This window comes from Callithrix jacchus, chromosome 14 (assembly GCF_049354715.1).
Source record: "Callithrix jacchus isolate 240 chromosome 14, calJac240_pri, whole genome shotgun sequence".
Classification (NCBI taxonomy): Eukaryota; Metazoa; Chordata; class Mammalia; order Primates; family Cebidae; genus Callithrix; species Callithrix jacchus.
In genome coordinates this window covers 111,382,938-111,398,301 of record NC_133515.1, presented here as the reverse complement: position 1 = coordinate 111,398,301, position 15,364 = coordinate 111,382,938, and the positions used below count along the sequence as shown (strand labels likewise).

Genomic DNA, 15,364 nt, shown 5'->3' with positions numbered 1-15,364 from the left:
CCCTCCCTCCCTCCCTCCTTCCTTCCCTCCCTCCTCCTTCGTCCTTCCCTCCCTCCCTCCTCCTTCCTTCCTTTCCTCCCTCCCTCCTTCCCTCCCTCCATCCTTCCTTCCCTCCCTCCCTCCCTCCTTCCTTTCCTCCCTCCCTCCTTCCCTCCCTCCATCCTTCCTTCCTTCCCTCCCTCCCTCCTCCTTCCTTCCTCTTCCTTTCCTCCCTCCCTCCCTCCCTCCCTCCCTCCTTCCTTCCTTTCTTCCTTTCTTCCTTCCTTCCTCTTCCTTTCTTGCTCTGTCTGTCTCCCTTTCCTTTTCTTTCCGTTCCCCTTTCCTTTTCTCTTTCTTGCCTAATCATTCTGGCTACGACTTCCAGCACTATAGTGAATACAAGAGGGGAGAATGGGCATCCTTGTCTTGTTTCTGAGTTTAGAGTAAAATATTTCAGTTTTTCACCAGTGAATATAGCTATTTTTAATATCTTTGTCTTTTAACCTTTCTCTACTGCATTTCTGATTTTATTTGAGTTCTCTGTTTTTTCTTAGTCTAGCTAAAGGTTTGTCCATTTCTTTTGCCTTTTCAAAAGGCAACTCTGTTTTGTTGCTTTTCTGTTTCTATTTGATTATTTCTGCTCTGCTCTTTGTTATTTCCTTGCTTCTGCTAACTTTGGGCTCTGTTTGTTTCCAGTCCCTTACAGTATAAAGTTAGATTGTTTGTTTGTAATCCTGTTTTCCTCCCATGTGGGTATTTAATATTACAACGGTTCCTCTTAGAATGGCTTTTTGCTGTATCCCCTAAGTTTTGGTACGTTGTGTTTTCATTTTAATTGTTTCAAGATATTTTTTGATTTCTTTTTTGCTCACTGATTGTTCAGGAATGTGTCGTTTAATTTTCTCGTGTTTGCAAATTTTCCAGTTTTCCTCCTCTCGCGGATTCCTGCTTTTATACTGCTGTGTTGAGAAGAGATGCTTGATGGGATTTCAGTCTCCCTGAATTTGTTAAGACTTGTTTTGAGGCCTAATGTATGATCTATCCTGAAGCATGCTGCATGTGCACTTGAGAGAAACGTGTCTTCTGCTGCTGTTGGGGGGAGTGTTCTCTTTATGGGCATTAGCTCCGTTCGGTCTCCAGTGGAGGCTATGCACAACGTTTTCTTGTTGAGTTTCTGTCTGGGGGTCTTTCCACTGTTGAAAGTGAGGTACCGAAGTCCCTACTCTTTGTGTATTGCTATCTATTTCCCCTTCAGATCTGTTAATATTTGCTTTACATATTTAGGTGCTCCAATGTTGAATGAGTATATATTGGTAATTATTATGTTTTCTTGATGAATTGACCCTTTATCATTACATAAAACCCGTTTTACTCTTGGCTACAGTTTTTGACATGGCCTGTTTTGTCTGATATAAAATAAATACAGCTACTTTTATTCTGTGTTGGTTTCAATTTGTGTGGAATATCTTTTTCCATCTCCTCATTTTTAGTCAATGTGTGCCCTTAAAGCTGAAGTGTGTCTTCTTTAGGCAGAGTATAGAGTTGAGTCTTCTGATTTTTTTGTTCACTAAGCTACACTGTGTCTTTTGATTGGATAATTTAATCCATTTGCATTTAAAGTAATTATTGATAGTTAAGGATTTACCGTGGCCATTTTGTTCATTGTTTTCTGGTCACTTGGTAGACCCTCTTTCTTCCTTTTTTCTGCAGTACTGTGCTTTGAGTACTTTTTCTTCCCTTCCTTCCTTCCTTCCTTCCTTCCTTCCTTCCTTCCTTCCTTCCTTCCTTCTTTCTTTCTTTCTTTCTTTCTTTCTTTCTTTCTTTCTTTCTTTCTTTCTCTTTCTTTCTTTCTTTTGAGACAGAGTTTCGGTCTTGTTACCCAGGCTGGAGTGCAATGGCGCGATCTTGGCTCACCGCAACCTCTGCCTCCTGGGTTCAGGCAATTCTCCTGCCTCAGCCTCCCGAGTAGCTGGGATTACAGGCGCGCACCACCATGCCCAGCTAATTTTTGTATTTTTAGTAGAGACAGGGTTTCACCATGTTGACCAGGATGGTCTCGATCTCTTGACCTCGTGATCCACCGTCCTCGGCCTCCCAAAGTGCTGGGATTACAGGCTTGAGCCACCGTGCCTGGCCTTGTTGAGTACTTTTTCTTTATCTTTTGTGTATGTACTAGGTTTTTTATTTGCGGTTACCACAAGGCTCATATAAAATGTTTTATAGTTATAACAGTCTATGCTAAACTTATAACAGCTTAGTTTTGATCACATGCAAGAACTCTACACTTATACCCATCCAACATTTTATGTTTTTGATATCACAATTTACATCTTTTTTTTTTTGATTGTACATCCATTAACAAATTATTGAGCCAGGTGCAATGGCTCACACCTGTAAATTCTGGCACTTTGGGAGGACGAGGCAGGCAGATCATGAGGTCAGAAGTTCAAGACCAGCCTGGCCAACATGGTGAAACCCCGTCGCTACTAAAAAATACAAAAATTAGCCAGGCATGGTGATGTGCACCTGTAGTTTCAGCTACTCGGGAGGCTGAGGCAGAAGAATTGCTTGAACCTGGGAGGCAGAGGTTGCAGTGAGCCGAGATCGCTCCACTGCACTCCAGCCTGGCGCCTGGTGACAGAGTGAAACTGTCTCAAAAAAAAAAAAAAAAAAGAATGGCTCCATTTGTGAGTTAATAGGTTAATGTGTTGTGACAGGACTGGGCTTGTCATTATGAGAATGGGACTATTAGAAAAGCTGGGTGGCCTCTCTTGTGAGCCCCTGACCGTGTGATGCCCTGTGCACCTCAAGACTCTGTGGAGAGTCCTCATCAGATGTGGCTTCTTGATCTTGGATTCCCAGTCTCCAGAACTGTAAAAAATAATTTCTTTTCTTTTCATCTTTTCTATTGAATATGGCAGATACTCAGTAATGGCAACAGAAAACGGACTAGGACAAGTGTATGTTAGTTTTATCAGTTATCTCTGCACTTTCAAATGTTTTAATGCAGTCACTTCAAAAGGGTACTGATTACCAGCCTTTTGCTTCGGTTTGAATAACTTTCCTTTACATTTCTTGTAAAGCAGGTCTGGTGGTGGGAACTCCTTTAGCTTCTCTGTATCCGGGAGACTCTGTTCCTCCATTTCTGGAGGATGGCTTTGCTGAGTACATGATCTTATTGCCAGTCTTTTTGTTTCAGTTCTTTGAACATCCGATCCTGCTCTCTCCGGGTCTGCAAGTTTTCTGCTGAGAAGTCTGCTGATAGCCTTATGAGGGTTCTCTTGTATGGAATGAGTCTCTTTTCTCTTTCTGCCTTCAGAATTCTCTCTTGTGTTTGATTTTTGGTAGTTCGATTATAATGTATTTTGGTGAAGTTTTCTGTGCGTTGAAACTATTTGGAAACTTTAAGCTTCATGTACTTTGATGTCTACATTGCTCCCCAGTTTGGAAAATATTTAGCCATTAATTCTTTAAATAAGCTTTCTGTCACCTTCTCTCTATATTCTCCTCATGCAACTTCCATAATGTGAATGTTAGCTTTCTTGGTGGTATGCTTTAGATCTCATAGGCTTTCTTAATTTCTTTTAATGCTTTTCTCTTTTTTTTTTTTTTCTGTAATGGGATATTTTCAAATGACCTGTCATCAAGCTCACATATTCTTTTTTTTTCTTTTTTGTTTTTGAGACGGAGTCTTGCTCTGTCACCAGGTTGGAGTGCAGTGGTGTGATCTTGGCCCACTGCAATCTCCACCTCCTAGGTTTAAGCGATTCCCCTGCCTCAGCCTCTCACGTAGTGGGACTACAGGTGTTCACCACCACTCCTGGCTAATTTTTTGTATTTGAGGAGAGATGGGTTTTCACCAGGTTGGCCAGGATGGTCTCAGTCTCCCGATCTCCTGAACCATCAGCTTTGGCCTGCCAGAGTGCTGGGATTACAGGTGTGAGCCACTGCATCCAGCCTCTTTTCTTTTGCTTAATCAGTTCTGCTGTTGATGCTCTCTATGCATTTAAAATTGTATCATTCTGTTCTTCAGCTTTAGCATTTTAGTTTGTTTATTATTTTTTAAATCTCTATCTCTTCATTGAATTTCTCATTTTTAGTGTATTGTTTTTCTGATTTTGTTGAGTTGTGTGACTATGTTCTCTTGTATCTCCCTGGACTTCCTTAAAATGATTATTTTGAGTTATTTGTTAGGCAATTTGTAGATCTCCATTTCTTTGGGATGGGTTTACTAGAATATTACTGTGTTCCTTTGGTAGTGTCGTGTTTCCTTGATATTGTATATTCTTTAAAATCTTACATTGCTGTTTTCTCATTTAAAAAGCAGTCACGTCTGGAAATCCCACCTTCGCACTTAGTTGGACCCCGAGATGCAGAGAATAGGCAACCACCGTGCCCATGGCCACATGGCTTGGACAGAACTAGGAGCCCCAACTCTAGGTGGAAGTGGTTTGCTGGGAGGGAGCAGTATTGTTAGGCACGATGTGGTCCCAGCCTCAGCTGAGCAGTGCAGAGACCACAGAGGTGGAGCCAGACCGTCCTGGGCACACTGGGCCTGTCTGTATTGTGGCTCCACCACTGTCAGTCACGTCAGCTTCTGGAACTGGCTTCATCTTCCCAAGCCTCCTTTTTACGTACCTATAACATGGGGGGTGGGGGTCGGGCATCTACCTCTCAGGACTACCAGGAGTGTTGAGTGGAAGGATAGACACACAATGGCTTGAATGCGGCAGCTGCCTGGTGCCTGGTGGTTGCTGTTATTAGTCTCTGTTTGCACAGAAGAAAGTCTGGGCCCCGGTGCTTTTGTTCATGGGAACTCATTAGGAAATGAGTGTGACTTCCGGCCTCTGCAGTAACCAGCTGACGTTCTTTCTGATAATTGAGGCTGTTTCTGTGAGCTGTAAGTGCTCTGTTCTGGATAATGTTTATTCTCAAGGACATTAGGTCAAAGAGAGAATAAATATGTTTACATGTGATGTGGTGTTTATGGGAATAAACTTAGGACTTTTTATATGCAACCTGGAACAAATCCCTTCTCTGAGACCCAGGACACCCTGGGCGCTCTGCCTTTGTGGTAGGCGGTGCCCAGGCCCCAGGGGGCTCAGATGTGCTGGGAACCAAGACCTCAGCCACCAGCACCCTCCACACACTCACCCTGGAGTCTCGCTCTTCAGTGGGATGCAGCTCTGCCAGCTCCCCTGGCCCACTGGCTCTCCCGGCCATGGGCTTGCTGGCTGGGTGCTAGTGGATAGTTTTCTAGCTGATTGCAGCAGGGGCACAGTGGCTGTTCCCTGATGTCCCATCACTGACGTCTCTGGCTTCCATGGCATTACGCTGCGGAGACTCATTTGGAGAGAACCGGTGACCTCTGCAGGAACTTGGGGGCCAGGACTTCCCTGGTTCTAGGGTCCTGGGAACCACTGCAGTGCCAGTCAAACTGGGGCTGCAACTCAGTTTCTCCTGGGCACAGTGATGCTATGACGATGACACTGGGCACTATAATGGGGGCCACAATGACGAGGGCATGATGACAGGTTGAATCTGAGCACAATGATGTGGGTAGATCTGGGCACAATGATGATGCTGGGCATGATGATGCTGGGCACCATGATGCTGAGCATGATGATGGTGGGCACAATGCACTGAGCACGATGATGGCACGATGGCGCTGGGCATGATGATGAGACATGATGATGGAGTGGATCTGGGAACGACACCTCTGGGCACAATGGCGCTGAGCACGATGACGCTGGGCACGATGATGCTGGGCACGATGACGCTGGGCATGAAGATGGGACATGATGACGGAGTAGATCTGGGCACGACACCTCTGGGCACAATGGCGCTGAGCACGATGACGCTGGGCACGATGATGCTGGGCACGATGACGCTGGGCATGAAGATGGGACATGATGACGGAGTAGATCTGGGCACGACACCTCTGGGCACAATGGCGCTGAGCACGATGACGCTGGGCATGATGATGCTGGGCACGATGACGCTGGGCATGAAGATGGGACACGATGACGGAGTGGATCTGGGCACGACACCTCTGGGCATGATGACACTGAGCACGACGGTGCGGGGCACGACCACAGGGTGGATCTAGGTGTGATGACACTGGGCATGACGGTGCTGGGCACAACACTGCACATGATGACGCTGGGCATGATGCTGGGCATGATGATGAGGTGGGTCTGGGCACCTGTCCCAGTGCGTCTTGCAGGGGGTCCTGAGAAAGAGGAGTATGCCTGGGAAGGGTAGGGCCTGGGTGTGACAGCGTTGCTCTCATGCCAGCCCTGCTGCTGCCCAGCCTGTGGCCACTCCAAAACATTGTTTTCAACTCCTGACATCAAAATCACAGCCCAGGTCTGCAGATGCGCTCTCATCCTTGTGTCTTTAGGTCCGCCCAAGACCTGGCGTTTGGAAGGCCCTCCGTCCATGATGGAAAAATATCTTGATGTTTATATCTTCAAATACCTCTGTAATCTGTGGGTTATCCCAGTCTATGGCCAAGGGCCCCCAATCTGTGTTGTCCTCCCTTCCCCAGGTGAAGGAGCTGCCCGCCGACTGCTAGACAGCTGGTCTGTGGGGCGAGGCTTTCTGCTGTGCTGGGTGGGGGCTGTGCTCTCTGCTTATCTATGGAATCAGGGCTCTGCTTCAGGGGTACCCATGGGCTCTTGTTGAAATGCAGCTCCTGGCCCAGGCAGGCGGCCTGGGACCCTGCACTGGTCTTAATAGCACCCCGGTGCTGCTGCAGGCCTGGGCTGTCCCTGCTGGTGGGGGTCGAGATGCCTCTGCTTCCGAAAAGTACATGCTCTGCCCACATAGGGGGCTGGCTGCAGCTGGGGCTGCCCTGGACAGGTGGCTGGGTGTGCATGGGGGTTGTTGAGGGGGTGTCCTGTTGCCAAAGTGAGACCCCCACCACCTCTGCTTGGGGGGCCGTGCTGCTGGATGGCCTGTGCTGAGGTAACAAAGCCAGGCCGTGGCCCAGGGAAAGCCCAGCTGTTAAAATCGCCAAGGAAGCTGACTTCCAAATCCTCTTTTTGCCCCTTCTCCACTTCAGAGACTGTGTGACATGTTCATTAAAATTAATAAGAACTCTGCACCTGCTTTGAGCTGCCCTCACTCCTCATGCGTGACCAGAGGATAGATGGGAGGCACAGCACCGCTCATGATACTGACAAGTGTGGGCTGGGCCGCAGCGTTAGTTCCCAGTGCACCAGGTGCCGTAGCCAAGAAGCTCCTGTGGCGGGAGAGGGAAAGGATGGAGCGGGGGGCAGCTGGTGCATTCCTGTTGCTGCACGCAGCCAGTGGGAGGGGGCATTGCTTGCTTCTTGCCAAAAGCTTTCTGTTGTTTGGAGGTGCATGAGGCCTTGGGAGAAGGAAAAAGGCGTTAGGGCTCTTGTTCCAGTCTGCTCTCCTGGGAGAACCTCTGGGTCTGTAAACACCCTGCTGTTCTGCCCACGGGTTAGTTTCCAAGAAATATCTTCAAGTTGAAACAAGTTGGCTACAGAAAAGGCTGTGGTATGAAGCCGAGAATGATAATCTCAGTGGATTTTAACAGTTCTCAGCTTTTCTTCTTCCTTGAAACACCCTAAAATAGAATATTTCTGTCAGAAGCAGCAGCTCACACCAATAGGTCCCGGTGTGTGTGGCTGCTGTGTGGATGTTGGGGTGTAGTGCTAGTGAAGGTCTCCTGGGTGCTTTCGGGGTTCTCAGTTAACCCGAGGTTTAAACTAGCTGTATAAGCTTGAGTTCTGTGAGGATAAAAGCATGCTCATGTACATGCACTCAAGTACACGTGTATATAGCATGTGCATGCATACATGCTCACACAGCACATGTCTGTGCATGTATGCTTGTATGTATGGACACACATATATGTTGTATATATGTGCATGCATGTGTGCATATGTGTATGTAACGCTGTGTATTTACATATGTGCAATTGTGTGTATGTGCATATGGCATGTGTGTGAATAGTATGCATGTGTATGTGTTCCTATAGTATGCATGGATGTGTGCTGTGAGTATGCCTTTGTCTAGGTATGTGCTGCTGGATGCCTTGTTTTGAGATAACAAAGCCAGGCCATGGGTCCAGAGAAAGCCCAGCTGTTAAACATCACTGAGGAAGTGGAATTCCAAGCGCTTTTCCATATGTATGTATATGTGTGTGTTTGTATTCATGTATGTATGAAGGTTTGTAAGTTTTTGTTGTATGTGTATGTGGGTATGTTTATATGTACCTGTATGCCATGTGCACATACATGCTATGTGTGGTTGTATTTCTACATGCACGTTTGTATGAATATGTGTACATGCATGTATAATGCATATATGTGTGTATGCATGTGTGTATTTGTGCATGTGTTATGTGTTTGCATATTGCATATCTCTGTGTTAATATGTATATGTTTGTGCACATGTATGTATGTGGTGACTATGCATGTCTCTATGTGCATATGGCTGCATGTGCACGTGTGTGTAGTGTGCATGCACGTGTGTATGTATGCATATGTATGTGTGTGCATGTCTTTAGTATGTGTATGTGTACATGCACTTATGTGTGTACAGTATTTGTGTGTATGTCTGTCCATAATGTGTGAGGGGACTTCAAAAAGTTTGTGGAAAAATGGAATTAAAAAATAAAAATAAATATATAAACTTTATTTCTCAATATGAGCACCACCAAGTTCAAGACACTTTTGTAAGAATTATACCAGCCATTTAGCCCATCCCTGAAGAACCGAGGGTCCTGGGAATAGAGCCATGTCAATGTGGTCTTTTTTACATTGTTTGCTGAAGAAAAACAGTACCCTTTACAGATATTTTTAGGGTTAGGAAACAGAAAGAGGTCAGAATGAGCCAAATTGGGGCAGCAAGGTGTCTGCTTAACGATTTCCAGTGGAAATGCTTGCAACACTCTGCCTGTTTTCTAAGGAGGATGAGCAGGAGCGCTGCTGTGGAGAAGGGCCCTGCCGAGGCGTTCCTGGGCGTTTTCTGCTGAAGCTTTGGCTGACTTCCTCCAAACACGCTGGCAGTAGGCAGAGGTTCCTGTTCTCTGGCCCTCTAGAAAGAGAATGAGCAATGCCTTGAGCACCTGAAAAGCCTGTTGCTGCGACCTTTGCTCCCGGCCAGGCTGCTTTGTTCTGCTGGACCACTTCCACTCTTGGTAGCCACTGCCTTGATTGTTTTGCCACTAGGATTGTACTGGGAAAGCCAGTTCATCTCCTGTTACAATGCTTTGAAGAAATACAATACAATACATGCCTGTGATCCCAGCACTTTGGGAGGCCTAGGTGAGTGGATCACCTGAGGTCAGGAGTTCGAGGCCAGCCTGGCCAACACGGTGAAACTAAACACCATGGTCCCTACTGAAAATACAAAAATTAGACGGATGTGATGGCACACACCTGTAGTCCCAGTTACTCGGGAGGCTGAAGGAGGGAGTCACTTGAACCTGGGAGGCAGCGGTTGCAGTGAGCCAAGACTGCACCATTGCACTCCAGCCTGAGCAACAGAGCAAGACTCTGTCTCAAAAAAAAGTTAAGAAAAACATTTAAAAAATGTTCCTGAGACATTGTTCACAGAATTTTAACAGTAAAGCAAAGCAGACTGACCAAGAGCAAAGGTCACAGCAACAGGGTTTTTGGATGCTCAAGGCATTTTGCTTGTTCCCTTTCTGGAGGCCCAGAGAACAGTAACCTCTGCCTACTGCCAGCGTGTTTGGAGAAAGTTAGCACTGGCTCATCCGGCTGAGGGAGCGTTTGGCCAGCCCAGGCCCAGCTGCGCCCAGTGCCTGGCCCTTCCTCCAAAAGCCTCCTTGCAAGGCTGAGGGGACCCTGGTGGTCCAAGCCATGGGTTTAGGGCAGAAGAGAATAAAAAGGGATAGGAGGCTTTGGGCCACCTGTAGCTGCCCCAACTCCCCACCAGCCCAGTGCCCTTGGTCACGGCTGACACAGGCCAGCAGGCTCAGAGGGGCTCTGCTGGGAGTGGGCTCTGCTGGGAGGGGCTCTGCTGGGAGTGGGCTCTGCTGGGAGTGGGCTCTGCTGGGAGGGGGCTCTGCTGGGAGTGGGCTCTGCTGGGAGGGGCTCTGCTGGGAGTGGGCTCTGCTGGGAGGGGCTCTGCTGGGAGTGGGCTCTGGCTGCTGCTTTGCACAGCCTGGTCTCTTGGCCTCTGTCTCCTTTCCCGGGCTTGGGAGTGGGGAACTGCTTGTCCTCCCACAGTAGCACGAACCCATGCCAGGCATCCAGTCCCGGCTCTTAGCAGGACAGCCTCCCTGCAGTTCCTGGCCCGTGGAGCGCAGCTTTGGCTGCATGGGGGGTGGAAGCCCTGCAGGCTGGGGCCTGCCCACAGTGGAGATGCTGGGTTTGCAGCCCTGGGCGTGGAGTCAGGCAGCCTCGGGTTGAGTGACATCCATGCCATCAGTGTGTGCTGCTGTTCCCAAGACACTGAATGCCCTGAGGTGTCACTTGACAGACAAGGAAACTGAGGCTTACAGAGGGTGGTAACTTATGCAAGGTTTCGTGGTGGAGCGTTGGGATTCGGGCCAGGCCTGTCTGATGGCAGAGGCTGTGCTCTGAGTCACGGGGCGCTGTGTTCCTTCCTGGCTCATGGTGTGACCTGCGCTGGTCACTTTACTCTCAGTTCAGAGATACTGCCCTCACTCACTTACCTTCTGGGGCAGAGGGCAGTGTCTCAGTCTGCTCAAGCAGTTGAAACAGGTACCACACAGCGGGCGGCGTAAAGGACAGAGATGGTTTCCCCCTTCCCCCCGGTGGTGGAGGCTGGAGGCTGGAAGTCAGGGGTCCGGGTGCCGGCGGAGCATCGTCCTGCTCTGTCTCATGTGGCCTTTCCTCCGTGGCGCACAACCCTGGCATCTCCTTCTCTTCGTGTAAAGTCACAGTCCTGTTGGACCAGGGCCCACCTGTGTGGCCTCTTTGAAGACCCTGCTTCCATTGGGTCACATTGGGGTTAGGGCTCCAATGGCGGGATTTAGGAGGATGTCATTCAGCCCTAACAGATGGAGGTGACAGGAATGTTGCGAAGCTGAAATCAGCACGCACGTGTGGAGGTGCTTTCCTGGCACACAGTCTGCCTGGGAAGATGGAAACATGAGCAGACTCCTGGGACCTTCACTGAGTCCCCACTTGGAGAGGGGCAGCGTCAGAGTCACCTTCCCATGAAAAAGCCCAAACACCACAGGGGCCAAGGAGCATCGTGGCAGAGGCGGATGTGACCCTTCATCTGAATGAAGAGTCAACTATTTGCTAAAAAGCTTCCACCTAGAAAAGATGGGGACGGCGCAAGGGGCTTCCTTCCGATCTGGCAGCAATTTTTCCCTGAGACCCCGAGAGGTGAGATGTGAAGCTGGTCAAGGACACTGGCGGGGAGAGAGAAGCGACCCAAAGAATCCCCTTCCCCTGTCTTCCCACCCAGTGACCTCCTCTCTGGAGGACGAGGTCAGGCCCCAGGCTGACAGGTAGTTGGGATAGTGAGGCCCTGGAGATGGCAGAGGAGAAGCCCCTGGGGCACAGATGCACTGGGAGAGGCACACTCCTCCCACCTTAGCGAAAGACTCATTAGCGATTCAGTCCGTCTACTGGAGGAGGCACGTGTCTGCTGTTTAGACAAGTTAGAACCTGAGATTGAGTTGAGAGCATTTGGCCTTTAGCCATTTCTAAATCGCACAGCCAGATGTTAATGCAAATCCAAGGTCGTTGCTGACACTCCAGCAGTAGAGCTCAGCTCTTGCCCTTAGAGAATATGGCAGCCACTTTCTCCATAGGGGTTCCCAGAAACCAGGCACAAATGTGGAAGCCCCCCTCTGGCTGCTTGCTGATGGTGAGGGTGCTGTGAGTGTGTGCAGCCTGATCTGGTGGCCTGAACCTCCTCGAGAGGGTGCAGGGGGACCACAGCTGACTGACGGGGGAGCAGCTTGAAGATGTGGACGGGCGGGGATAAGAAGCATAAATATTGATGCTGTCCTGGCCCTCCTAGTGGTCAGCACAGAGCCTCAGGAGCAGAGCGGTGAAGAGCTGGGGACAGGAGAGTTTGTCTTTGGACAGAAGGCCTGAGGAAGACACGTGTTCCCTGCAACGCACAGACAGGGTCTGGGACCACGCAAAACAGCAGGTGTGCGTTTCAGGGAACATGAGTTTTTCTGTGGGGCCCTCTGTAGGAAGCTGGGCAGGAGCAGGGTGAGGCGGGGGGCTCAGCTTGCAGCTTCAGACCTCGGTGGGGGGGGGCGCCCTGCCCTTGCAAACCCATCTTGCCCTAACTGTCTCCCAAAGGCCTTGTCTCCAGATACCTCACCATGGGGTCATGGCTTCAACAGAGGAATTTGGTGGGGGGGCGCAGTTCCATCCAATGCAGGGAGTGACATGCTCAGGCCGTGCCTGGGCACTCAGGGTGGGTGGCTGTGTCCATCTTCCAGGGAACCAAGACACACCAGGGTATGTCCTGGGGAAAGGCAGGCAGGCTGGGGCAGGGACTGAGGGTTTCTAGCTGGGTAAAGGGAAGATTTCAGACAAACAACAGTTTTTAAATGTTTGGGGGACTCTTGGAGAAAGTGAATTCAGCTGGCTTTCAATTTCTGTGGGTCAAAACCAGGCTTGCTGGGCAGACCCAGCAGAGTGGCAACTTCCCTGCTCCCCCGCCCGGAGAGCTGACCGCAGTGAAGCCGCGCCTTCAGTCACACTCCAGGGTAGAGTTGCAGTGGCCGACGTCCTCCCTTGCAGTGAGCTCTGCGCATGTGCGCCGCAGCTGGTCGAGCCTTGCAGTGGAGCTCTGTGCATGTGCACCGCGGCTGGTCGATCCTTGCAGTGAGCTCTGCGCATGTGCACCGAGGTTGGTCGAGCCTTGCAGTGAGCTCTGCGCATGTGCACCGAGGCTGGTCGATCCTTGCAGTGGAGCTCTGCACATGTGCACTGAGGCTGGTCGATCCTTGCAGTGAGCTCTGCGCATGTGCACCGCGGCTGGTCGATGGAGCTCTGTGCATGTGCACTGGCTGGTTGATCCTTGCAGTGGAGCTCTGCACATGTGCACCGAGGCTGGTCGATCCTTGCAGTGAGCTCTGCGCATGTGCACCGAGGCTGGTCGATCCTTGCAGTGAGCTCTGCACATGTGCACTGAGGCTGGTCGATCCTTGCAGTGAGCTCTGCGCATGTGCACCGCGGCTGGTTGATCCTTGCAGTGAGCTCTGTGCATGTGCACCGAGGCTGGTCGATCCTTGCAGTGAGCTCTGTGCATGTGCACCGCGGCTGGTCGATGGAGCTCTGTGCATGTGCACCGTGGCTGGTCGATGGAGCTCTGTGCATGTGCACCGGCTGGTCGATCCTTGCAGTGGAGCTCTGCGCATGTGCACCGAGGCTGGTCGATCCTTGCAGTGGAGCTCTGCACACGTGCACTGAGGCTGGTCGATCCTTGCAGTGAGCTCTGCGCATGTGCACCGCGGCTGGTCGATGGAGCTCTGTGCATGTGCACCGCGGCTGGTCGATGGAGCTCTGTGCATGTGCACCGCGGCTGGTCGATGGAGCTCTGTGCATGTGCACCGGCTGGTTGATCCTTGCAGTGGAGCTCTGTGCATGTGCACTGGCTGGTTGATCCTTGCAGTGAAGCTCTGTGCATGTGCACCGGCTGGTCGATCCTTGCAGTGGAGCTCTGCACATGTGCACCGAGGCTGGTCGATCCTTGCAGTGGAGTTCTGCACATGTGCACCGAGGCTGGTCGATCCTTGCAGTGAGCTCTGCGCATGTGCACCGCGGCTGGTCGATGGAGCTCTGTGCATGTGCACCGCGGCTGGTCGATGGAGCTCTGTGCATGTGCACCGCAGCTGGTCGATGGAGCTCTGTGCATGTGCACCGCGGCTGGTCGATGGAGCTCTGTGCATGTGCACCGCGGCTGGTCGATGGAGCTCTGTGCATGTGCACCGGCTGGTTGATCCTTGCAGTGGAGCTCTGCGCATGTGCACCGAGGCTGGTCGATCCTTGCAGTGAGCTCTGCGCATGTGCACCGCGGCTGGTCGATGGAGCTCTGTGCATGTGCACCGCGGCTGGTTTATCGAAGCTGTTGGTCCCGGTCACCCTTCTCTCTCCCTGCTCTGGCATCTTGCTGCTATGAAATCTCCAGGTTGGAATAGTCATGACCCAACAGCAGGCATGGGTGCCCAGCACCTGCCGTAGGAAGAGCAGGCCAGGTGGCTTCAGCAGGTGCTGGGCACACAGGCTGCTGTGGAGCGGGATTCAGAACAGTGCAGGGCTGGTGCCCTGAGGAGGAGGGTGACACACTGAGCACTCCCTCTGGTGTGGGGTATGCCCCTCCCTCCGTGAGACCTCCTGGCTGTCTGCCCGGTCCTGGGCCTGCCTGGGTCTTGGGCCCTGTCCTCACTGGGTGCCCCCCCAGCATCAGTGCCTCTCATTGCTTCGCTGTGTCCCTGGCTGCTCTGCTCTCCTTTGGTCCCTCCCTGAGCTCCTCTTCCTCACCTGGGGCTCCTGAGGGCCGCGCCAGCCCCTGCCTCCCACTGGGAGCTTCTCTCCAGTGCCCTCTGTCTCCCCTGCCTGTCCCCATCTCCCCACCTGCCCCGTGGCCTCCGCCTCTGTGCCTCTCCAAAGCCGCCTTTCCCTGCCCCCACATCGGGGAGGGCTTGCTGCCCAGTTCCGCCGTGTGCGCCTCACCCACGGGTCCCATCAGGCACGAGGCTCTGCCAACACTGCCTTCTGGGTGTCTCTCAATCTGGGCAGCTCTTCCCACCCTCCCAGACCCTGCCTGCCGTGACCCCCTTCACCCCGGCCTCTGCCCTCGGCCTCCTTTCGGGCCTCCCAGTCTCTCCCGCTGATGTTGCTGGACACAGGTCTGATCTCGCTGCCCTGTTCTCCAACCCTCCGCAACCCCCATAGCACGGAGCATGCACCACGCCCTCTCCTGTGCTTTCCTAGGCTCTGAGGACGGACGAGGAAACTGCATCCCATGCCCCTTTTCTGTTCCCTTCCTCTCACCTGCGCTGCAGTTGCTGGACGGCTTCCCCGATGCACCAGCAGGCCGTGAGCTCTGACTCTGGCAGCCGGCGCCCTGAACAGTGGGTGGCACACAGTGTCCAGTACACGAAGCAGAGTCACTTCCGTCCTGGCTGGGCCCAGCCTGGGCGCCATTAGGTTTGCCCCCTGCCTCCCTCATCCCCCCATTGTCCCTCAGGCTGGATGTGGCCCGCAGCTGCCAGCATCAGGAGAGCAGCCTGGGCCTCAGAGCAGCAGAGCGTGGCTCTGGTCCTGGCTCTGCCATGCTGGGCTGTGTCATTTTCATAGCACATAAGAGAATGCATGTGAATGCGCTTTGTGGATCAAGGCTGCGTTTTTATGCAACGTAAGCCAGTTTTTTGGGTGTG

The 15,364-nt window shown here is 51.5% G+C and overlaps 2 protein-coding genes across 6 annotated transcripts in view; one reads left to right on the top strand and one right to left on the bottom strand.

Moving 5' to 3' along the window:
* COLEC11 (collectin subfamily member 11) overlaps nucleotides 1-15,364 on the top strand; it is a 51,516-nt gene that overhangs the window by 23,172 nt on the left and 12,980 nt on the right. The gene's annotated exons all lie outside the window — the stretch shown is intronic.
* LOC144579196 (uncharacterized) lies at nucleotides 4,996-15,297 on the bottom strand. Its single transcript, XM_078348521.1, has 2 exons — nucleotides 14,979-15,297; nucleotides 4,996-14,156 (listed from the first exon to the last, which is right to left on the bottom strand). The coding sequence occupies exons 1-2, from the start codon at nucleotides 15,129-15,131 to the stop codon at nucleotides 12,585-12,587; spliced, it is 1,725 nt and encodes a 574-aa protein (XP_078204647.1). The 5' UTR covers nucleotides 15,132-15,297; the 3' UTR covers nucleotides 4,996-12,584.

Coding starts and splice junctions, on each gene's coding strand:
- LOC144579196 (XM_078348521.1), bottom strand. CDS start 15,131: ATGGCGCCCAGGCTGGGCCCAGCCAGGACGGAAGTGACTCTGCTTCGT. Junction 14,157..14,978: donor GTCCAGCAACTGCAGCGCAG/GTGAGAGGAAGG, acceptor TTCCTACGGCAG/GTGCTGGGCACCCATGCCTG.